The following is a 23,286-nucleotide window of genomic DNA, read 5'->3' as shown; positions in this document are numbered from 1 at the left end:
GCTTGAAGTAAAGTACAATAAAGAATTGAGAGAGATTTTACCACTTAAAATACAATCAGAATTTATGTTAATTAAATTATTTCTTGTCAATTAAATTGTTGTCCTGTTGCATAAAGAGTGTAAAAAAGGAAAGAAATGACACATCTGTCAAAGAAATTAAATAATAAACTCATTTTATATAAGAATATTATGTCAGAATATTTACAATATACATATATCCTTGGTGCATGCTTTGTGTATTACTGTGCAAACTGTTTCTATAGGAGATAGATACGTATTTCATGACCAAGTAGGTATCAATAGACAGGTTAGTGAAGTTCTATATAAATCGTGCTTCAGCCTACCTAATAGTTCTACAACCTGCAGCAGCACAGACGAGGGCACAGTGTCAAGCTCATCCTCCGAATGCTCGCCGCCCTCTCCCAGCTTCCACGTCAACAGCTGCTCTGCAAAAGCCATGGCCAGAGGAAACTCCAGTGGCAAGGAGTGCAGCACCAGCACAGCACCAGGAGGGGGCGACACCCCTACAATCAACACGAGGGGGGAATTTTAATAACATTTTGTCCTGTAACAACTTCTGCTTTTAATGAAAGGTAAAAGCGGTCAATATGATTTTCCTTCAGGCAGTTGAATACTCACCTAGTTTGATGTGCACTTTATCAGTGGGAATGATAACAGTAGGGTACTGGTTGGTGGTTGGAGGGGGAGTAAGGCCTGTGTTGGTAGGTGAGGCATCCAGAGGATAACACACCGCCTCCATCAGATTCAGTTGACCATTTCTACGCACTTTGTGACCAAGACCATACACCATGACTCGAGCCCAGGGAGCCTTGTAAAGGCTGGAGCTAGTGGAGTGGAAACAAGGAGTATATCATTATTTAGAAGTAACAGGAAAAGAAATGGTAATAAATGAGTGTTTATTGTGAGTAACTCACTCCTTGCGGCAGCCCAGCTGACTCTCCTTGCAGGATACAATCACAAAGGCAGCACCTGGAAAACTGACATCCATGCTAACCTTTGACTCGGTCACAGGGAACTCTTCAGATGTAAACTGCTCTGGTGCGTTCTGTCAAAGTGAGAGGTATTTCAATAAATAAGCAACCTTACAGACATAATTATTAATTCAATGAAGCACTAATAAGTAGAGCTGACCTGCAGGAAGCAGCAGATCTGCTTTGTGAGCTCCAGCAGGCTCTCCTCTCCTTGATGCAAGGCACGGGTGATGGCTACGGTCAGCCACTCTTGGATTGGCTGCGCATTGCCCTGGTAGAACAGGTCTGAAGGAGAGCAACTCTGACCCTGGAGGTTATTAAGCAATGACTGGGCCAGTAGGATAGAACTAGAGCTAATAGTGCCATCTGCAGGAAGAACAACATTAGAGCAATAAGAACAGAAAAATTACACTGAAAGATGGAGCTATTCTGAAACAAGATTAACACTCACCTGGAAGAGGCGGAGCTAGCAGCTGGTTAGACAGTAGCTGCAGGTGTTCTAAGGTGATGTCACGGATGGCAGGTATGTGGAAGAGACGAGTGAAGGTGTGGGGACTCTTGGGAGCAAAGATGTTGAGCAGGGCCATTCGGCAGTATAACCGAGCCAGCGCACTCTCAGAGCGGAGCAGTTCCCTACAGCAGAGCAGTAAAACACATTTCATTTTTGGCACAGGACTCATTTACATTCTGCTCATCTCCATAAAGATCATACATTACCTGTGAATCTGAATGTTGCTGCTGTCCAGTGAGACTAAGCCATTAGCCGCAGTACGTCGAGATCCAGCAGGCGGGCGCTCCAGCATCTCAATAGGATACCAGTACCTCACCAGCACCCCCTCACTGCGCAGGTACGTCTCGACCTGTACAAGCTCATTCACCTGGACAAGATGAATGTAACAAATCACAAAAACACCTAGACAAGCATTCATTTTGTGTAATGCAAATCCTCTCTACCATTTCTAACAATTACAAAATATATTGGCTGTTTTTATCTTCTGAATGAAAGGCAACCTGAGTAAAGGTAATCATTCCATTCATGCACTCTGGGAGTAGGTTACATACACTGGAAGATTTTTTCTCATTGTTGACTGCACAGTTTGTGTTTTTTATTTTTTATATTTTACATTTTTAAATTCAATTTTATATATTGTAATAGCTTCTTATACTGTATTATTTAAGTTGCTAGTTCTGCTTTATTTCCTTGTTAATTGTTTAGCACCAATACACCAAGTCAAATTCCTTGTATGTGTAAATGTACTTGGCAATAAAACCCGATTCTGATTCTGTTTCTGATTCATTCATTCCCAAACAAACTAGTTACAGTTTGTCAATTCCTTTCCACTTGAAGAATCAAATGTTGTACTCACTGAGTCCACGTCCAGCACTACCCCATGTAAACCAAACGTCTTCAACATGCCCCGGATAGCAAACTTGGGAAGGGCAGTCCCTCCCGTTGTGCTGTTGGTGTTGTTGCTGTCTGGACAGCGGATCACCACAGTCAATCCTACGTAAGAAGAAAAATGATCATGCAGGTAAATTGATGTGAAGAAGGCTACAAATGACTTTGATTTGCAGAGTACAATGTGTCAGGTAAACAGTTCTGATACAGCGCTTACTCAGATTGGAACCTGAAGTTAACTCATTTTCTTAAAGTGTGTAAGAATAGTGATGAAGGTGAGTGGTACCTTTGCGGACTTTGTCAATGGTGAACTTGTTGGCCTCATCCTTGATATCCTCAATTGTAGGGAGGTAGAGGTCACGAGGAATGCCGCCATTCTCTTCATAAAGGAACTCCACTGTCTGTCTTGCGATGTCAACCATGCCTGTTTTCAACAAAATACACCATGGAGATAAAGAGTATCACATCTATCTTTGTTTTACCTACATTACCAGATTCTGTTCAGGAAAGTCTTGACTCAAATTAGTTCACAAATTGCACAAAGTATGCACTGCCTCACAACAGGCAGGGTCGAGCCAAACTGTCATTTAATAAAGTCTGATCAACCTTACACTATAAATTCATTAAAGGTGTGATTAACTCGTTTCAATTAATTTAATGTTTAATTAAGTTTTAAAACAACCATACAGAAACCTTGTTCTGTTTAATTAAAGGATCATTAACTGAGAACTGTGTTTATAACATGGCCAACATGGATAATCAGCCAGAAAGTAGGAAGAAGGAACATGGATTCTAAAAGAGAAGGAAACCTTTAAGAGGAGGTATATAAGAGTAGGGTTGATGGAAGCTGTGAGTTTTGAGTTTTAGTGTTTTGACATACATCAACATGTTTGAGCTTCTTCCCATTTAACACATTGTTGAACATTACTGTAAATTAACTGTTGTCATTTTGTGTGCTTATTCATAACACCTGTATTCAAAGCTTAGCAACTTTCTACTCAGCTTTATTGACTATTTACCAACCTTGCCTTGATTAAATACAATTTTGACTATATATTTTTTTCAGTGTCTTTTATATTCTGGTTATTTGTTACACTGGACTGAAGATACATTTAGCTGTTATTATTTTATTTATTACCTAGCTGCAGAGCTCCTTTTATTTGGTCTAGGCCAGATTTTCTCTCAGCCTCGTTGCGGAAACGCCTTCGAATGGTTGGGAACACTTTGGTCTCCCAGGCCTTAACCAGCAAGGCATAATGGTCCTCCTGAGGTCAGACACATACACACACACAAAAATCATACAATAAGGCATAGAAACCAAACCTTTATTTGTAAATTATAATCAGATGATGAGAAGTTTGGAAAAATGGAGGCTCAACTCACCCTTGGGACATCATCATCATCCTCATCATCACTCTCATCATCTGCGATAGGAGGAGGATGTGGGTCAGGCCCAGAGGTGACCAAGTTCTCATAGCTCAGCTCAACTTTATAATGGCACGACAGGTCACAGTTGTACTCTGTACCCAAAGGGCAAACAGAAAATGCAGCATTAGTGAATTTAATCAACACAATGTATCAGTGTACTGTAAAAGGGGATAAACCTACGTTGTTGGGGGACTGCGACAGCTGCAATCCGACAAGGCGGTCCATGGGAGCCAGAGTCAGAGGTAACACTTGTGCCTGCGTCATTGTCACTGTCTGAGGCCATAGCAAAAGGCAGTGCTTCAAAATTTGCACTTATTTCCTCTGCAAGGTCTACACACAGGTCAGCTGCATTTCTGTGTGCTTGGCCTTCTGCGTATGCAAATGGCCGGCTTCCAAAGTTGGCACGGATCTTTGAGTTCTATAAAGGTAGAAGGAAAACATATTGAAAGATTGAAAACATTATAACATTCTTAATAGACAGAGTATTTTAGATATTTAATATCAGTAAAAAACTAAATTGTAGCTTTAAACATTTCAAGTAAAGTATGTTTCAAGGTGACAGAAACTCACCTTTTTTTGAATGTGCACCAGGGGCCACATTCCGCCGGCTACATCCTCAAGGATGGGGCTGAGCCGCTGGCCGCAGTAGGTAAAGTAGACCCTGCCTTTAGGGGCCTGACCAGGGGGTGGAGGAGTGCCTTCAGAACGCTCCCAGCCTATTCCAGCCACGTCACCTGTGTTCATTTACACATTAAGTCAATTTCTCAGAAAGGCTTACTGCTACCAGGTGAAAATAGGTTAAAACATGCTGCTATAGCTTGAGTTAAGAAAGCAAGATGGGCTGGCAAAATAGATTTTGCAGAAGAGCAGCAAGTTAAGGAGTTAAGAAAAAAATCCATAACATACATTACTGTATGGATTTGGATTTAAGTTGACTGAATCAAACAAGAGATGATAGATTGTGTATAAGGAAAACATTTTGTCTCCTGTCTCACCAGGAAGTAGAGCCACATCCAGCCTGACACTTTTCCACTGCAGCAGACTGGAGCCATTATAATGCACTGCCCTACCATTACTGACACACACAGACAAACAGACAGACAGGAGACAGACACACAGAAATGGAACAACATGAAAGAGAAGGATAGCAGTCAGCACTCATGTTAGAGACAGAGCAGGAGAGAAAAGGATGAAGTCTTAGAGATAATATGGAGGTGAACATACTTATGAAACAGACATGTGCCGACAGGGTTGGTCCACGCTCCGTCTCTCTTCTCTGCCTCTGTGGCAAAACCAAAGGACACAATTGGGCCACTGTCCTCCTCTGAGTCTCCATAGGAGACAATTTCTATCTCCCAGTAAAAAGATGGGGCCTGCAGGGACAAAGAGGTTTATCTACTAACACAAGTTCAAACAAACTGAAAAAGCAGATGATAATTCAGGATTGTGTTGACTGGATGTGCCAACCTGAATAGGTACAGGACAGGTTGCATATATGAAGGTGCCTCTGGGCAGCCCTCCTCCAGCACTGGGATCAGCCAAGAAGGTGACGGAGGTCAGGCGGGATGAGAACATGCAGGCACGGACTGGAGGGAACACTCTGGATGGACACCAAGTGATCTCTTTGGGCTGATAAGAAAAACACATTGAATGAATCATGAGAAGTGGGCACAAAAAAGACTGTTTAATTTGTCAAAATGTCTTTGAAGAGTGCATTAAGTTGAGGCTTGTAGCAATATATTTAATTTGTACTGAAATCATCGATCCTTTAGCTCTCTGGCGATCAAACGTGTTCAGATTTTTGTGGTTTTCTCTCAACATTTTTCTGAGACTGAAGCTTGGCTCTCTTTGATTAGGGAGAGGCTCGGTAATCACTTTTTGTATATCCATGATACCTGGGTTTTTCCAGCTGTGTGGAGTTAATATGTGTTACAGAAAGGGTATCTCTCTAAAGGTATTACGAAAACAAGTACTAAAAGCAAGAAAATGTCATAAAAATGACCCATACTATATACATTGGTGCTCCTACCTGGCGCCTGTCTGTCTGCAGAGGTGGAGGAGGAGGCCGAGCGCAGTCCCTGTACAGCATTCTCACTCTTTCACATTGAGCTTCAACCATGCCGAGGCGCTCCCCTAAACATGACGAGAGAACTTTGTGAAAAGTTAAAATAAACGAGTAAATATGATTACAATTTTGGGTGCTCAAATCATTTCACATGCCAACGTGTATGCTCACCAGGGCTGCATTCCTGGGCAACCAGGTTGAGCACCTCAACAGCAGCTGGACACTGCTGGATGAACTCCTCACAGAAGGAGCTGTCCTCCAGAAGCTGTGCCATCACCAGACACGCCCTGAAAAACAAAAAAGGACTGTGATTTTGGTGCATCTTTATTTTGCTGTCAGAGTTCCAAAACAACTCTCCAAAAAAGCACAAAGGGTTTGTGACTCTCTTATTTTGAATACAGAAGACTTAGAACACATTTGACTTTCAGTGAAAATACATGAAAACTGATGAAAACATGGAAGAGGCTAAAGCCAAGGCTGATCGTTTCAGAAGCAGAAGCGATGGTTTACATGAAAGTACCTGGTTCTGATTTCAGCCAGCAGACGCACTGCAGCCATAACTGGGCTGGAGCCATCTCCTGTAGCTGGCAGTGAGGTGTGAATGGAGAGACTGCCCTCCTGTGGCAGAAGCATGGATTGCACTGCTTGTACCACCTTCTCTGTGATTGAGAGCTTATAGAGAGGGAGAGCCTGCATAGAGTGGAACAGAGAGATATGTGAGATAGAAGCTGATGTTTCACATACAAATGAGGTCTGTAACGTTTTGGATGTTAAAGTTATACCTCAGATCTGGGTGTGCAGAGTCGTGATATTGGTACTGTCAGGATGTCTGAAGCTTTGCAAGCTCTTCTGTACTCACAGGAAGGGAACTTGACAGTAGCGATGCCTTCCTGTTCATTGATAGACATAACTATGCCAACACTGCCCAGCACTCCTTTACCCACCACCTGTAGGCAAATAAATAATAGGATATAAGCCCAACATTTCACATTTTCTTAACCTTTGAAGAAAAAACTTTATGACATGTTTAAATGCCTCACAGAACTAATAAGTATAAATGTATGGTATTTGTTCCTGATTCATCGCCCTTTACCAACCTGGACCTCAGAGCCAATCTTAATAGTTTCTTTGAAGCCCCCGAGAGCACAGAGTGCAGCAACAGCTTGTCTGCCGATGGCCTGCAACTTAGCCAGTTTCCTGCCACTGCTGCTTCCATTCTCCAGAATACTCTCAGCATATTTACCCAGCTGAGGGATAAACATCAGAGCTCGAGAGAGAACCTAAAAAATAAAAAAAGGACACAGAATTAGGTTTAACACAAACATCACAGGTTATCAGTTACCATACATAAAAACAAACATTCTGATGAAGTCAGACACAAAATGTTCCCTTACTTTTTCTGCAGTGCTGGTCCAGATCTGAGCGGTGTTGGACTCCGGGGCAGTGAGTAAGCTATGTAGCAGAGCAATAACCTCAGCAGCCATGCTGTTGGCAACATGACCACTGATAAATGGCCTGACAGGGTCCGATCTGCGCAAGACAAATTAAGTTTAACTAATTTTCACAGGAAAGAAGGATGGTACAAATGTAGTTATTAAACCAAGGTAGTCAATTTGATTACTTGCCTGGCCAACTCAGCATTCCTGTCCCTACAAACAGCAGTTTGAGCGGTTTTCTTCTTATCACCAGTGGTGATGCCTCCTGCAGTCTCCTGAGCTAGAGCCTCCACAGGTGGACCAACACTCACGATCAGACCAGACTGAGCCCACTTGTTGGCCTTCCTCAGGGCAGCAGATGCCTCTTCTGTGATGACCTCACAGTTGCCGCTCTGGGGAGGGTTTTAAACAGCAGAGGTAAGGATGATACGATGTAGAATGATGTTTTAAGGTATTGTTTTTTTCCCCCTTAAGGTACATGTGTTTGTTTTCACCAAAAGTCTCACCTTTGTCATGTCTCTGTCCATCTTTACCACCTTTTCCATGTTTGCTCCAGTGCCAAGCCGAAACGGACGTCCCTCTGAGCTGCTGCAATTTGGAGTGTATGGAGAAACACTTGTCACAGAAACCTGGACAAAGCTTGATGTTGTTGAAAAAACCCACAACTATATCAGGGGACAACCTTACCTGAGAAGTGGTTGTAGAACCTCGTGAGATGACTGGTCCTCCCTCTTGTGGATGAAGATTGATAGCTTGCCATCAACTGCCTCCCCCTCCTCCCCAACATCTTCTGACTTCAGAGCTCCTTTTGAGCTTGCACGGGACAGACTAGTGTCTGGCTCAGAGGAGCTGGGGGAGAGCAGGGTCTGACAGCCTGGTGAAGAGGCATCATTGTTAATATTAAGAATAAGCCAAACAAATACATTCATTACTATGTAGTTACCTTAAGTACTTAAGAAGACAATTTTAATGTATGTGGTTTTTAAATTTTAAGAAAAAGACATTTGCATTCATAGGTGTACAAAACCTACCTGGTACAACATAGTCTGCCAGCTTGGCAAGAAGCAAGGCAGCAATTCGTGAGGCAGGGTCATTAGCATCCTGTTGCTCGGCATCTAGTGTGTTAATAGAGTAACTCCACGAGGGGAGGGCCACATTACCACAGTCCTCCACACTCATGAGAGGCAGAGCGGCTCGGCAAAGCTGCAGGATGATGAGTACCAACTTTGGAGAAGGTCTCTGGTCGAGTAGCAGAGACAAGAGCTTTGAAACACAAGCTGGCTGGCTCAGGATCGCCTTTCCTATGTGGCTCCTAAAGATAAAATAAACATTGCATAAATCCAAGAAAACATATTTGTATACATATATGATGTAAAAAAAAAATACCTCGTATTCATATTTGACAGAAATTGTTACCTGGAAAGGTCATTGAGCAGACTGAGAACATCCTGTAATGCATCATTTCCAGCTGCCTGATTCCCACAGCACTCTGTGGCTCTGGCCAGGTGATTGGTCAGCAGGCTGGAAACCTGTCGTGCCAGACCAGAGTGAACTGCATCTGTAGACCCACCTGTACAGAGAAATGAAAATTATTTTTCCAATCTATAAATTATTACAACCCAGTATTAGATTGGAATGTGTACTTTACATCAAGTTCTTCTTATCTGCCTTTACCTTTGTATTTGGACACAATGACAGTGAGCGTGACAGTTTATTCACATATGATTATAGTAAAGGCACAGAGCGTAACCTACCCTCAACCTTCTCCCACTCGATGCAGCGGTTTGCCAGCACCTGGAAAGCAGCCCAGGCCATGGTTGCTACCTTCTGCTTTTTGGTCTGCTTCTCGTTGGAGCTGCATTCCCTCTGACCGCTTAAACTACACAGACTGTCCATGAGCTGCACCAGACCACTCCGGACGAGGCATTGCTCTTCACTCCTATAACAGTAATCATATCAAAAGAGATAAGAAAGCTGAGGGCATAGTTATAGAAGACAGCTAAAAAGAGGGATAATATTAGATTTATTCTCTTGCCTGGTGTAGGGGATTGTGCAAAGCAAGCCAATACTGTTGGCACAGGCGATAGGGTAGCGAGCACATAGTGACACTACAGACGTCATGGTCTCCCCAAAGGCTTCCTGGACCTGCTCTACCATTCCTCCACAGGTCAGCTCTTCAATCCTGCACAAATGGCACAAGAACGACGGAAAATAACAGACAATCAATCATTTTTTTATTGCGCCTTTAAAACAGGTATATGATGTATATTGCATTATTTAAAATGGGATATTCACTGGTGTTTAGAGCCTCCTTGTCTTACCTTGGACCACCTTGCAGCACCATCGTTACAGGACCCACCAGATGTGTGACTCCACCAACTCTGACAGCAGCAGTAAGCAACTCCCTCATATGAACAAGTGCCTGCTTCCGTGTGCTGCCACGTCTCCATCGTGTCTGCGCAGCAGACAGGAAACTGCTGCTTGACACCTACAGACATTACCAGTGTAAAGATCACAATATCAGACCAGGAATAACCTACTGAGTTTCATACAGCTATGACAACAAAGAGGACAAAAAAAAGGAGGACTCACAGCCTGGTCAGGTGTAGTCCCAATAAAGGCAAAGAGCTGTCCCAGCAGCACGCTGTATGTTGGTTTGTCACGGCTGTCCTCTATGGCCAAAGACTGCAGAAGGGTAAACGAGCTGCTGCGATGACTAGTAGGGTGGTGTCGCCTCCTACAGGTCAAACAACGGCATACATTAGCACAAATTGACTTATATGATTTAAGAATTTTAAATCTATCAACGAATAAACGTGAACATATTTTTTACAGACCTCTGAGGCGCGTGTGTAAACTCTATGTCCTGGTTAGCAATCATCTCCAAATCAGAGGGTGCAGACATGCTGCGCAGAAACACTGGCTGCTTCACCATGGGGATCACTGTCTTAGCATCTGACACAGACTTGGAGGCTGGTAAAAAAAAAAAGGAAAACAAAGTGAAATGATGTCTGTGAAACAAAAATACCTACCAACCATAGCACAAACGGATTACTTATATACTGACAAACCAAATTTAAAAGGAATTAAAATAATCAAAAACAAGATTGTGATACTACTGTGTAACTACCTGTGAAAGTTACAGACCTTCACCCATAGACTTTAAAATGACTATTTCTCATTGACTTAAACAGTAGTGCGTGTTTATAACAACATTAGGGTTAAGAATGTGTGTATAAGAACAAATTCTTACTCTGCAACCCAACAAGATTTAACTAAGTACTAACAATTAACATAAGAAGAACAAGAAAAAAAAGATGTGCACCTGGACCTGGTGTTCCTGCAGGTGTGGTGGTTAGGCTTCTGCAATGTGGAGCGATAGTAACATGCAGCAGCAGCTCTGTGCGGTTCATCAGACTCTTTACCAATGCTTTAGTTTTGGCCAGTGAGATGATATTTCTAAGGTGCATGGTGTTCACCTCCTGAAAGAATTTTTCCCTGTTGGTTCAAATTGAAGCGTTATTGCATGAACTGACCCATGACATCGGTTCAAAGCGCTGGGTTAACTTTTAATTACTTGCCTCAATGCTAGTACGACATTTTCCAAATCAGTGAAGTCGAGTGGGACCTCCTTCAGGGAGCAAAGTAGTTCCAGCTCCTTTATTTTGTTCTGGAACAAAAATATCCCCGTAACATTGTGAGTATCAAAGCAAATGTTAGTGGAAATGTTATAATGTCTGGGGTAAATGTTGAGAGTTGTGTGTGGGAAGCAAATAACCTCAAAGAAGTGGTAATCGTGAAAGAAAGGAGTGTTGTTCTCCAGCTTCCCCTGATGGGCCTCCTCCACCTCATTCTGCCACTTCTGTTCCAATTCTGCAACACTCTGAAAGAAAACAGGAGAGAATTATACTAAGGGTAAGAGTCACACTTCTGTTTTTGTTCAGTTTGGTCGTCTAATTTACTTTTTTGAGCTAAACACGGATCTTTTGGTCGGTCTAAACCTTATTTCAACAGGTAACTTATTCTGTGAATTATACATGATGTGTATAATCCGAACATTTATTATAATACACTGCTACTAACATACATTTCCCTCACGTTTCTGTCATTTTATTAAGTTGACTAAGAAGTAGAGTAAGAGTAGAGTATGCCAAGTATATCCAATTCTTGACAGAAAATTATCACAGCTATTTACCACAACATCAAGCAAACATGTTTAACAACATTCCAATCCTTTGTAGCAAAAATGATGTACTTATCAAAACTATATAAGTAAATGTGTCTTGAATGTCCTAATTTTAAAAAACTGAGAAAAATGCATGGTGTGAACTATGCATCGTTGACATACAGCAAGGAAACATGAATTGAAAATATTTTTATATTGTCCTTTGAAATCCTTTCTTTGTAGCCCACCTGCAGTTGACGCTCCATAGCGTTGATCTTTTTAAACGTCTCTGCCATGATCTTACAGACTAGGTCATACTCCTCAGCGTGATCCTCCCGGTACTGGTAGTTTACAAGTGACTGAAGGGCATCAACCAGGCTGAGATGTTTAATCACACAGGATACTATTACCTCCTCCATGACATCTGGTCTGATCACCTCCCTGACAGATACAAATAGTGGGGTATAAAAACGTTATCTAAGGCTGTTCATTGCTACAATAATATCGACTACATAATCCAGTAATGAAAAAAACAAGCACTACTTACTTGATGCTAGGTCGGAATTGTGGTCGCGCTCTTCCAGACACCTCTCGTAGCCTTCCCATGATGCCTGGGGGGAGGCGGATACGAGGCAAGTCAAAGTAGGTACCTGGCATGAGGCCTGGAGGTGGGATGAGCACATCGGAGGGATAGGTGAACTCCCGGTCCTCCTCAATCGTGAGAGGCAGAGGTGACGGGCTGGGCGTGAGGGCAGGTGAGATAGCACCGTTTGCTTCTACCTGCCACTGACACCTGAGGAATAAACAAAACAAACATGCAATCAGTCTGAAATTCCTGCATGTCAGCAGTTTTCTGCATACAACTACACTCCACTGAGGAGGATGTACCAATTCTTACGTTCTTATAGTTATCACATGCAAAATCAATATGACAAGGAGACATTTTGTTTTCATTTAGCTGTGTCACCTCTGCAGCAGCTTTGAGCAGAGCAAATCATGGCAGGCTTCCTCCTCTCTGGTCACCTCTGGCCCGTTGTATAAAATACGGAGCATTGAGCAGGCAAGCACTGACAGACCCAGTGCAAGGTCTGCAAGGAAGGGGAGGCCTCCAGAAACATCTTCTGAGGACTCCTTAAAAAACAAAACATAGAGCATTTTTAGAATAAGTTGTCGCTCTACACTGTCATTCTGATTTCAAAGTCGTGACCATAGATGCTGAGGTTGTTTCACCTGAGCTCTGACAGTGCAGGAGAACCCCCACATGGCTTTGTCAGGAGTGTTGTGTTCACGCCCACTCCTCATCTCAAAGGAAAATGTTACAGTATCGCCCTCAACCTAAAACAGGACACATAATTCATAGTCAGCTTTTCAGTAGTGTGTGCACTTTGTGTTAACTGTGTTATGCGTACACGTTTATTTTACCTTGACAAGGTCTTTCGGCCATCCTGTCCCTAACACAGAGCGACTCCCATAACCCAGAGTGTTCCCTCCATACTCTGTCACTTTACGACTGTTGGTGTTGGGACCAGCATAGATGACCAACTAAAATATCAGAGAACACATTTGTGTAAGATATCTCCAAACAGAGCTTTGTTATGCTTGAGACACTTGACATGATGCATGTAAGAGAAATGGATGAAATGAAGGCCTTTGTGCCTAAAGTTTCACGTCTTTTGAACTTCTATTACCTTGTCATAGTCATACTGTGAGGAGCAGCGAGAGTCAAATCGAAGGTACAGGCAGCGTGCCCCAGGGATGTGTACAGTCTCCTTGAACTTGTAATTGTCCCTCACAGGGTGCACCGTCTCTACAGTCTTCCCAGCAGCCCATGGGGCAGGGATCTTCAGTCCAGTCAAGAAACCAGGCTCCTCACGTTCGTCAAGAATTCTGATATCAAAAATAAGAACAAATTACTGGTTTGAGAAGACTGAGCATACAATAAAGCAGCTGGAACTTAATTCTATAATCAGATTGTTAAATTATGCAGAAAAGAAATCCTATATATTTGTACATCCCTTTTTCTAAGGTTTTTATGGAGGAGCTTCAGAAATCTCACCTGTCATCAGCAGCACATGCCTTCGCCCCCTGCCCTAAAGAGCCACTCATAAGTTGAGGCTCTTCATTGAAGAGAGGAGTCTGAGTCTTTAGTAACAGAGCAGTCTGGGGAGGGAAGAAAACATTTTTCTATGATGAGTACTTTTTTTATTCAAGGAAAAATAAAATGATTTAATGCAAAAATGTCCTTTTGGACTGGCGAGAAACTTACCTGACTGGTGTAGAGCACCAGCTGCACTAACTGAGGCATAAGGGCATCAGCAAGAGTGAGTGTCTGCAGGTTTGGGTGCATCAGAGAGGTGAGCAACACTGGCAGCAGGTGCCCGAGCATTGTAGCCTTGGTTACTTGTTCCAAGCCTTTCAACCTAAACAAGGAAAGTGAAAGCAAAAAATATAATGTTCCATTGATGGATTTTTGGCAGGAAAAAAGACAATTTTAAAGATGTTGAAAATCTTATAAATAAATAGATAAAAAGATTAAATAAAATCCTGTTTCCTATAAATAATTTATCATGCTCTTTTTTAAGAGGTGTAGCAAAAATCTTATTTCATGGAGAAGAGTAGTACAGTCGAACAAGAAAACATACTGTTTAGTTTTATATTTGTCAGTTACACTTTAGCTTTTTGGTAATAAAGACTGACCTTAAAGTCTGCTAATCTTATAAATAATTTAATTGGGTTATTATGGATATCAAAAGGTATCCAGTTGCACCTGCCAAGTTGACTAAAGTGTTGTTTTCCTAATGTCAAAATCAAAATGTACTTTTTGAAGAGATAAGGTTAAAAGTTTACCTTGTTTCTCTGTCTGAGATGTCGCTGTTAATGAGAGCTGTGGTCACCTGCTGCAGGGTCTCCAGCACTTCATCACATCCCACCAGAATCTTGGTTGCCAGGGACAATATACTGCTTTGCAGCTCCTGAGGACACACACAGAAAGGCCCACACTTACGTAACTACTGCTTCCCAGATGTTCAATGATCCATCCTCTGTCATGCAATGCGGAAAGCTTACACATGATTACCTCATGTTTATGCCCAGAGATTTTAAAAATACTCCATACATTAGCACAGTCGTAGTTGTTTGTTCATAAATGAGACTTTTATTTTCTCATCCTTTTATCAGTTACCATTTTAATTATACAACACATTCTTAAGTTTTATAGCGCTTAAAAAAATTACAAAATAGGACTTTCAACTTACATAAGCAAACTTTACTATGCATGCCATTAAACAACATTAACTCCCGTAGCCCTGTTTGGTCCCTGATGACGGAACATATGAACAGACTCACTGTGCACAGAGGTAGGGGTATTAAAGGGGATGTTTACCTGTACCTTCATTGTTTCCCCTTGTAGGGAGCTGTCGCTGTCATCGCTATCATCCGGACGGATTAGGATGGTGTTACTGAGGAGGTGGTTCTGAACAGCCATGAGGTAGCGCAAACTAGGTGAGACCACCTAAAGAGGGGGGGAAACCGCATCAAGTTTGTACGAGTTCAACCTAAAAAACATGTGATCTGAGGCAGCACAGATGGCATTTCATTTTGCTGAGCTGATATTCATACTGGCACAGTGGAGAGCAGCTTCTGGAAGTCGTCTCGGGCAACAGTCTGACATTTGGTAATAAGGAGGCAGGATTCCCGGACTACCGTCTTGAGGATACAATGCAGCAACTCATCACTCAATCTGTAAGAGACAGATTTCTTTACTTTGAAAGAGGCTACAGTGACAGGAAGCCAACTTTGTTTTCAAACAAAGACATGTTATTATTCTGTTCTGTTTTTTGAATGCACTGGGGGGGAAAAAAATCGCACCCTATAGTTACATTCGAGGACTTACCTGTAGTGGTCATCCTCCTCACTCCCAAATCTATTCTTCTGCAGCTGGTCTGACAAATTGGTGAGGATAACATCTCGAAGTTGAGACAGGCCGCTATTCCTTTCACCTTAGTGTCACAAGCAAATGCCGAGATTATTAGAAAGATTCAAATCAGTTAAAGACAATTCTGTTCATTTGAATGTTTTTTAATAACCACCTTCAGTTAAAACTAGTTTCAGCAGTTTGCTGAGTTCAGCCTCCCCCTGATACAAAGTGTTCAGTCCTGAGCTACAGAGAGAAAATGTAAACAGATAAGACCGATTGAAATATTATTATGATGAAACATAATACCATTTTAACTGTTATTTCTGAGTGATATATGACTTACCTGATGGCCAGGCACACCTCTTTCTGAATCTCGGCTCCTATCTGATCTACTGGAGCCATTAGCAGCTGCCACAGCAGCAGGCCTGCACGACGCACACTCTCCCGATTCTGCTCCGACTGAGGATTAAAAAACCTAAAAACCACCTGAGGGCGAAAAAAAAGGTTAAATAAACAGAAAATGGCCAGGGTAATTCATGTACAACTGTTCCCAGCTGGACCTCCAACTGACCTGGAACACCACCAAGATGCAACGGATGATGCAGGTATCTCCATTGACCATGGCCTTCTCCATGATGTCACAAATGCTGCTGAAGTGACGGGTCTCAATTGGGTGTTGTTTACCAAATAGTGCCCCCAGGGGCAGGCTGTTGCTGCTGGCCGCCAGCAGGTTAAGCTGGTGGATACACATAGCACCTACATGATGAAGAAGCTGGTTGATCACTTCACCAGTAGCCACAGTTTCCTCTGTGAAAAGACAAGTTTTGCAGAAGCTCATATTTCTGTTCTGACCTCGTAAGAAGAGTCTGTTGGTTTCAGTACAACTTTTATTTACCTTTGGGTTCCTTTATGACATGGCTGACACCGAGCCTATGGCACACATGATGAAAGGCTTGATTCCCAGGATTGCACCACTGGTCTATGTAATCACTGGAGCACGTCCATATCAAGTTGTTCAGTGCATCATAACAAGCTCCTGCAAAGCCAGATATGAAAGAAATACATTTCACTTGAAAAACTATGGCATTGTGTTTTGTGGCTTTCCTTGGTGAATTCAACAATGCATGATGGTGGAATATAAATGAAGTTGACCTCACCTAGCCCAGCCACCTGGGCTCCCCTGCCAAGAGAACTGCCTGGAGCATCAATGAGGTCTGCGCGGCTGCTGAACTGACCATCAGCCAGGTTGAAAACGAGGCTGGAGGCTAATACTGACCGAAGAGGAAAGTTCGATTTAGCAATTAAAATCATCACTGACTTCAATGTAGAGTGTCAAAGCACTGTGTTTTCCTCATTTTTTAAAAACTTTTCAATGATTATCTATTTACAAAATGCATTTGCAGAGTTTCTTTACTATCATTAATCTCTTTCTATGACTTCAGAGGTTGTGACAATGAAACAAGTAACATTTACAAAGGTACTTGAGTCATCTTACTTTTGAGAGAGGACAGGCTGCTGGTACCTCCAAACAGGGAGCGTGTGGCAGAACTCCCAGATACCCCAGGAGGTGAGACCAGCATCACCAGATAGGTTCCACAAACATACATAGGGGTCCTTCTCAGGGTCTTTAGAGGGAGTCCACAGCTTGTGTTGACAGCTATAAAAACAGAAAAGTGTCACCAGGAAATATCTTTATAACCATATGATCCGCATAAGCTATAAATTGAATCATATAAGAGGTTTTGGGTGTCAGAGTTATAAATTACCAGACTGCTCCTCTTTGACAGTGTTGGTGATTGCGGAGCCTGTTAGAGCAGCCAATGTGGCAGAATGGGAGGCCCGGAAGCGTGACATTCTACTCAAGAGAAGCTCATTCAAGCACTTCGAAGACTCGCCTTCCTTGCGAGTAAGAATAACCCTCTCCTGCAAGATGTCTGCAACGCACAACCCTGTCTGTGTCTGCACCACGGACAGGAAGAAGAGAAAACATCAATGATGACACAGACATGAACAAACTTAAACCAGCAGAAACCATGACAGGGGCTGTAGTACTCACAGACAAGTGAAAGACATCCATGAAGACAGAGTGGCCTTTCTGCGTCTTCTCATTGAGACTTGCAGGAGACCAGACCCAGTACAGGTAGGTTCCATCTGAGCAGAGGTGCAGCGTGGTCATGCTGCTGCCCACAGGGAAGTGGTGGGCTGGCATGGGCACAATCTGGCACACCTTAAAACAGAAAATTCAGTAAGCATTGGTAATGGAAAGGCCACAATAAGACTAATAAAGATTTGATATATATTCTGTCTCAGTAAAATTAAAATAAGAATATTTATTGCAATCTGCCACCCTGCCCTTTCATCTCTTGTATTTGTATTTTAGCTTTATTGTATCCTGAATAGTGAGAAATCCTGCACCATTGTGAGCCTACATGCCTTATTTGTATGACAGAATCATTTCAGTTTTACACAATGAAATTCTGAAGACAAGTGGCCATTTATATGAGACTCGTATTGAAAGATTTAACATACATTTTTTAAATAGTGGAGTAAGTATTTACAGTACCTGGAGGGTGAAGGGGTCAATGACCTGGCACAGCTGATGAGGCTTGGCATCAAAAGAGGAGGGTCGGTGGAGGAGGCGACCGCTGCTGTACACCACCCAGCCAGGCTCCAACTCTTCATTTCGACAGTACACAAAACCTCTGCACAAACAGAATCAAACACAGGGCAGCTATTTCTGTATTTTGTTTTTGTACTCTTTGAAAATTCATTTTAATGCTTGAAGATGGGCCTAGTTAGAAAGCATCTGGATTTGTTGTGGTGCTGTATGGCTACTTGATTCATATCACATCTCATGTACTTTCTTTTTGAAATGATCATAGTGTTGTTATTACTGAGTTCCATTTCTCACAGATATTCTCGTTTTTCAGGTTCCCTATTTTCTAGATGTAATTGAAAAAACAAAGCTAGTTCTAGTATACAATTAGCCGAAACTCTGAGTCATTTGAACTCTAAAACACGCTGTGAAAGTAAGATGTCCTCTACATCAAAAATGTTGGTGAGCACTAAAGACACTAAATACACAGCCTTTGGGCTGTTTTAAAAATGAACCAAATCAATCAAAAGTGGTTAGTGAGGATTCAACTGCTCTGCAGATATCAGTAAGAAAATGTCCAGGAAGTTACGAGTGCCAATATTGCCCTGGGTTGGGCACCCGATGAAGGATATTTTTAGTGTTTCCCCTCTCTTTTTCTGTCCATCTCTCTTGCTATTCTCTGAATGCTGCGGATAAAGACAAGGCAGGCGGGAAGGAGTGTCACATTACCTCAGTGTCCCATGTAAACCAGAGCCCAGCTTGCTGAGTCCTCTCCCAGAGGAGTTGGTGGTATACAGATAGAGCCCGTCTGTGGCGAGACAGCGCCCCAGGTCAGTGTCTGCAAGGCACAGGCACAAAAAAAGAGTTCAACATAAGCTTAATGACAGCAAGTTTATTCAAATGAATATAAATAGCTGTGTCAACAGGAGAACTGAGAAGTGGCTGAGAATTGGGATGATTAACAAGGTTAATGCATCTGTTTGCTTTGTTTAATGTTTCATTACCAGGATTTTGATGCCTCAAAGAATGAGTATACAGGCAAACATGCTTTATGGATATAATGCGCTGATCCCGTCACCACAAGGTCAGCTTATTTATTGCTGGGGGGTGTAAATCACTCTCCCCTCCTCTGCTTTATCCCTGAACCTCTCACAGTCAGAGCTCTTCTCCTTAGTTAAAACATTGTCCTTAATCTCTTCACTGTACATCCGTATACAGTAAAAGTAGGACAGAGAAGCCTTTTACCAGGCAATGCACTTTCCTCCCTCCGTTTTTCACACACTTCAAGCAGTTCAGACAAAAGGCATTATAAATAATCTAAGGGGAATAAATAAATCAGAAAGCGGGGCAGTATTATGATGAGGAATATGACAAGCACTGTCCTCTCTACAACCTGCAAGACAGAAAACTGAATGTGTACATGACATAACTCATCAGAACCACACAAGAGAACTGCATCTACTGTGAGCATTTATTCATATTTGTCGGTTAACAAATAAGGGGGCTGATAACACCAAGGTTTGAGGTTTATTTTCACCTTTATTCTCTGCTCCTCCGGCAGAATTATCAGGGGTAGGCAGCATGTCCTCAAACCCCCAGGATACACTGTGTTTGCCCCCCAGGAGGCAGGATGGAGAGCCGGGGCCTCCTTCAAGGACCAAAAGTCTGAAGCAGGAGAAATACAGAGTCATTACACATCAGGAAAGTCACTCAGTACATTAACATACCCAGTTAACTCAATCTACAATTGTAGCTTGATAAGGATAATCGATTCATTGTTGGAAGTATGTCCGACTCAGTTATGGAATGTGGTGACATACCCCCTTTCAGCTAGTTACTATTGCACAGGACGCCTAGACCAGTTTGGGTCTAATTGAAGTGTATACATGAAAGACAGCATTGTATATCAGAGTTCAAGGAATTCGATTTAGTACGATTTCAGTCACACTAACATGTTTACATTTTAAAAGTTCAGTTTTAGTGGGACTAACACAATAAATCAACTTTTTTCTAACTGCATGTAAACATACTGACTCATTCAGATAAACTAAAGTACTGCCCTCACCTGTAAAGGACATCTGACACAGGGAGCTGGCCCAGATCGGTCTGTTTCTGCAGCAGGTGAACAGTGTGGATGAAGGTCTTCAGAGATCCCCTGGAAAATAGTTCAGCAGATTAATCAGGAGGCCTCAGCACGAAACACAAGTTAAATCTCATTGTTAAGCAGCTCTGGAACCGTAAGTGGAATAAATCTTGGCTTGAATTATGGAAAGGACCCGATGTAATCTGCTGGGAATCAAAATGTTGAATCTGAATGAAAGAATATTTTCCATTAGAATGCAGCAGAGAGATTATTTAACACTGTCCCTCTCTCTGCAGGGTGTCATGAGCAACCTACTTAAGTTTGTGTAGTGTTTATTTACTGCTTCGCCTCATCCAAGACTGAACTATCAACTGAAAGCATTCAAGTAATTCACTACTCAGAAGAAGTCATATGCTAAGGGTCTATTGAATTGCTATTCTGGCATTTTCTGATGCAAAGAAAACTAGCTCTGTAACTGCAGCTTCAGAAGACATCTTAAACTGTGTAGAATTTTTAAAATTGATTTATATGGTGCAGATATATCTTTCACAGCTGACCTCCTTACAAAAGAGTTCCTCTGTTGGTGTCTCTTTGTCTTACACACAACTTCAATTTATCAATTTATTCATTTTATCAACAGCTGATATCATTGCATGGCTGTGAAGTCTTTTTGCTGGCTTACCCCTCTCATACAGTGATTTTACTAACCAAGCTCATTCAGTGTGTGTGTGTGTGTGTGTGTGTGTGTGTGTGTGTGGGGGGGGGGGGGGGGGGGGGGGGGGGGTATAGCACATAGCTCTTTAATTAGCTCCCACTGTCTGTAAAAAAGGCACCAGGGCTGGATGGTTCCCCACAACAAAGAGCTCTCAGCCTCAACAGAGGCTGAACAAAGAGAGGAGAGTTCTGGTTTTGACAAGTCAAGATCTGTTGTCAGCAGCAGAAGCCAGAGTTCAGACACAAGTGCAAAAATAAATAAAAAAAATCCAACAAGCCCATTATGCTCCAAGCAAATGGAATTTAATGGTCATAAAAATAATATAATAATATGTCCCAGCCCTCTCTATTATCTAAATAACTCACTGAGCATTGGACCTCTGCTCCTGCCCAGTGTATTTCACAGACTTTAGAATAATGGTTAAAGTTGCAGCAGGAGGTCAAAAAATTATATATTTTGTTCCAGCACAAGTATTACTTTCAAACAGCTCTAGTAGATAATGCTAACAGACTAAATTTCACACAACAACAAGCACCAGTTATGAGCTGTTTTTAGTCAGAACATCAAAGCACTGACACCAAGCTGTCAGAGAGCACAAAGTCTGTTTTTGCCCACCGATTAAAGGAAATATACAAACTCTCTTAATGTCTTAATCAAACTATCTCTATTCTCTTAATCTAATAGTGCAAACATGGAGGCAAGACTGCTACAATGACTTTGAGCAATGGTTCTGGTGGTATAACCATGAAGCATGTGAGAAGAGAGAAACTTATCATTGGTATTGGCTTATTTTAGCTTTGGCTTCTAGAAATAACTGACCTGCTTAGTAGAAAAGAGTGACTAATGAAATAAGTCAATAGTGCTTTAACTAAGATACTTTTTTTATCATGCTTATTTTTACTGAGCATACTTTTCAACTAGGTTTGTTTTCCCTCTAACAGAATTCTGTGGCTACTTTAATAGCTTTTCACTGAACACTGTTGGTTAAAAGTTATCTACAAAACCCAACTGAGGGATTCTTAGAAAGGTGGGATATCAAGGAGCACTGTATGGCCTCACCTGGCACATGCGAGTGCCACCAGCGCAGCAGCAGCGTTTTCTCTCTGTCTGTGTGTGTGGAGAATTTGCATCTGAGCTTTCCCTTGCTGTTGTCCTGACTCCTGGGCTCCATCTTCCAGCCAGGAGCAGAGCAGCCCCTCTAGGCCATTCAGGCAGTCGGCAGGCTCTTTGCTAAGGCTGAGCGGCTGGCAGTCCCGGAGGCAGGCGAGGAGTACCTCTGCTGTGACACCGCAGAGAGCTGGGTCACTTCGAGTCTGGGACTGCAAGAGGGGGAATACCAGCAGCAGACCGACACGGGAGGTAAACGGCGCCTGCTCGGGTTGTTGGAGCAGACCTTGTCTTTTGAGCAAGGCTAAGGTCTCTTCATCAGCCCCACCAGTCCCCTCTCGCTCCTGCTGCTCCTCCAAGGCCAGCTGCCGCTGCGCTCCCCACAGGCCACGCAGAGCATTGAGACGGTACTCCAGCAGGCGTGCATATGCATTGCTTTGATTCCCACAGACGGCACGGAGACGCTCAGCAAGCTCCACTGGGTTCTTCGTCTCAAATGTTAGGATCTGTAGGACATGCAAGGAAGAGGAACAAAACTGAAGTTACATTAACAGCAGTCAAAGTTGAGTCAGTCTGTGATCTTAAGGAAACAGGGTTTTTTTTAGAAATGGCAGACGACACAAACTATTTCTGTTTTTGGTCTGGCTACACAAATACAATTTTCCACATCAGAGATATTCACTCAAAAATAATTATCAATTGTTAAGGAAGTGGACAGCAGTGTAGAATTAAAATTTTACTCTCATGGATTTGAATATGAGGCTGTGAAAAGCATCTGTGTTTGCTTTAACTGGGTATACAATGTGGCATTATCATACTGTTATCTCTCTGCACAGCAAGATGATAGAAACCTTTGTTAAAGTGGATCACCTTCAACAGAGTTGAAAATAACTTGTACACAAGGTATACTACAATACATGCTTATACAGTATGTAGCCAGCATTTCAGTCCAACTCTAGGGTTATTTTTAGTTTGTTATAAAATGAATCAAAAATGTAGTATGGTTGTATTTTATTGTTATAACTTATCCACAGCATAACTATGAATCACTTCCACAGAATAAACCACTGTTCATTTGCTTGGGCTATGAAGCAGTGGTCAGAGACAGAAGGCACATTTGGGATAGCCTATCACAACGTGAAACAATGTGCTTCATGTGCACTTAGGCAGCATTTCAGATATTGATTACACTCTGTGGCCCACGAATCATGGACCAGAAAAAAAAACATTATACCATTTAGCAGGCACAATCTGTATTGATTCAATTTCAGAAATGCTACTAATGTTACAGTAAAACTCCTTGTCTGGATGCTGGGCCTTTCTCCACCTTCCTTCTCTGCAAAACACTGATGCAAGTGGATAAAAATAGTCAGCATCGCAACAC

The 23,286-nt window shown here is 42.3% G+C and overlaps 1 protein-coding gene across 1 annotated transcript in view; it reads right to left on the bottom strand.

Annotated features, from left to right (window-relative positions):
• LOC132974025 (probable E3 ubiquitin-protein ligase HECTD4) overlaps nt 1–23,286 on the bottom strand; it is a 35,705-nt gene that overhangs the window by 9,388 nt on the left and 3,031 nt on the right. The window contains exons 2-60 of the mRNA XM_061037783.1: nt 21,855–22,408; nt 20,063–20,152; nt 19,535–19,662; nt 18,727–18,835; nt 17,965–18,103; nt 17,458–17,628; nt 17,168–17,360; nt 16,897–17,058; nt 16,559–16,672; nt 16,297–16,437; nt 15,973–16,208; nt 15,745–15,887; nt 15,574–15,644; nt 15,378–15,483; nt 15,104–15,224; nt 14,868–14,996; nt 14,333–14,457; nt 13,752–13,905; nt 13,542–13,645; nt 13,174–13,372; nt 12,908–13,027; nt 12,716–12,820; nt 12,453–12,616; nt 12,033–12,278; nt 11,734–11,926; nt 11,099–11,203; nt 10,902–10,990; nt 10,646–10,818; nt 10,158–10,293; nt 9,913–10,057; nt 9,642–9,808; nt 9,356–9,502; nt 9,075–9,259; nt 8,737–8,890; nt 8,352–8,632; nt 8,008–8,194; nt 7,827–7,908; nt 7,510–7,712; nt 7,279–7,414; nt 6,982–7,164; nt 6,667–6,831; nt 6,405–6,574; nt 6,056–6,171; nt 5,849–5,952; nt 5,287–5,448; nt 5,044–5,192; nt 4,815–4,894; nt 4,390–4,553; nt 4,000–4,237; nt 3,775–3,911; nt 3,530–3,656; nt 2,678–2,815; nt 2,360–2,496; nt 1,710–1,870; nt 1,444–1,625; nt 1,153–1,358; nt 936–1,066; nt 640–845; nt 345–524 (exon numbers count right to left, since the gene is read on the bottom strand). Of these exons, the coding sequence (XP_060893766.1) occupies nt 345–524; nt 640–845; nt 936–1,066; nt 1,153–1,358; nt 1,444–1,625; nt 1,710–1,870; nt 2,360–2,496; nt 2,678–2,815; nt 3,530–3,656; nt 3,775–3,911; nt 4,000–4,237; nt 4,390–4,553; nt 4,815–4,894; nt 5,044–5,192; nt 5,287–5,448; nt 5,849–5,952; nt 6,056–6,171; nt 6,405–6,574; nt 6,667–6,831; nt 6,982–7,164; nt 7,279–7,414; nt 7,510–7,712; nt 7,827–7,908; nt 8,008–8,194; nt 8,352–8,632; nt 8,737–8,890; nt 9,075–9,259; nt 9,356–9,502; nt 9,642–9,808; nt 9,913–10,057; nt 10,158–10,293; nt 10,646–10,818; nt 10,902–10,990; nt 11,099–11,203; nt 11,734–11,926; nt 12,033–12,278; nt 12,453–12,616; nt 12,716–12,820; nt 12,908–13,027; nt 13,174–13,372; nt 13,542–13,645; nt 13,752–13,905; nt 14,333–14,457; nt 14,868–14,996; nt 15,104–15,224; nt 15,378–15,483; nt 15,574–15,644; nt 15,745–15,887; nt 15,973–16,208; nt 16,297–16,437; nt 16,559–16,672; nt 16,897–17,058; nt 17,168–17,360; nt 17,458–17,628; nt 17,965–18,103; nt 18,727–18,835; nt 19,535–19,662; nt 20,063–20,152; nt 21,855–22,408 (9,343 nt within the window). The remainder of the gene's footprint in view (nt 1–344; nt 525–639; nt 846–935; nt 1,067–1,152; nt 1,359–1,443; nt 1,626–1,709; nt 1,871–2,359; nt 2,497–2,677; nt 2,816–3,529; nt 3,657–3,774; nt 3,912–3,999; nt 4,238–4,389; nt 4,554–4,814; nt 4,895–5,043; nt 5,193–5,286; nt 5,449–5,848; nt 5,953–6,055; nt 6,172–6,404; nt 6,575–6,666; nt 6,832–6,981; nt 7,165–7,278; nt 7,415–7,509; nt 7,713–7,826; nt 7,909–8,007; nt 8,195–8,351; nt 8,633–8,736; nt 8,891–9,074; nt 9,260–9,355; nt 9,503–9,641; nt 9,809–9,912; nt 10,058–10,157; nt 10,294–10,645; nt 10,819–10,901; nt 10,991–11,098; nt 11,204–11,733; nt 11,927–12,032; nt 12,279–12,452; nt 12,617–12,715; nt 12,821–12,907; nt 13,028–13,173; nt 13,373–13,541; nt 13,646–13,751; nt 13,906–14,332; nt 14,458–14,867; nt 14,997–15,103; nt 15,225–15,377; nt 15,484–15,573; nt 15,645–15,744; nt 15,888–15,972; nt 16,209–16,296; nt 16,438–16,558; nt 16,673–16,896; nt 17,059–17,167; nt 17,361–17,457; nt 17,629–17,964; nt 18,104–18,726; nt 18,836–19,534; nt 19,663–20,062; nt 20,153–21,854; nt 22,409–23,286) is intronic.

The sequence above is a fragment of the Labrus mixtus genome, chromosome 5, assembly GCF_963584025.1.
Source record: "Labrus mixtus chromosome 5, fLabMix1.1, whole genome shotgun sequence".
NCBI lineage: Eukaryota > Metazoa > Chordata > Actinopteri > Labriformes > Labridae > Labrus > Labrus mixtus.
This window is presented reverse-complemented; position numbering and strand designations above follow the sequence as displayed.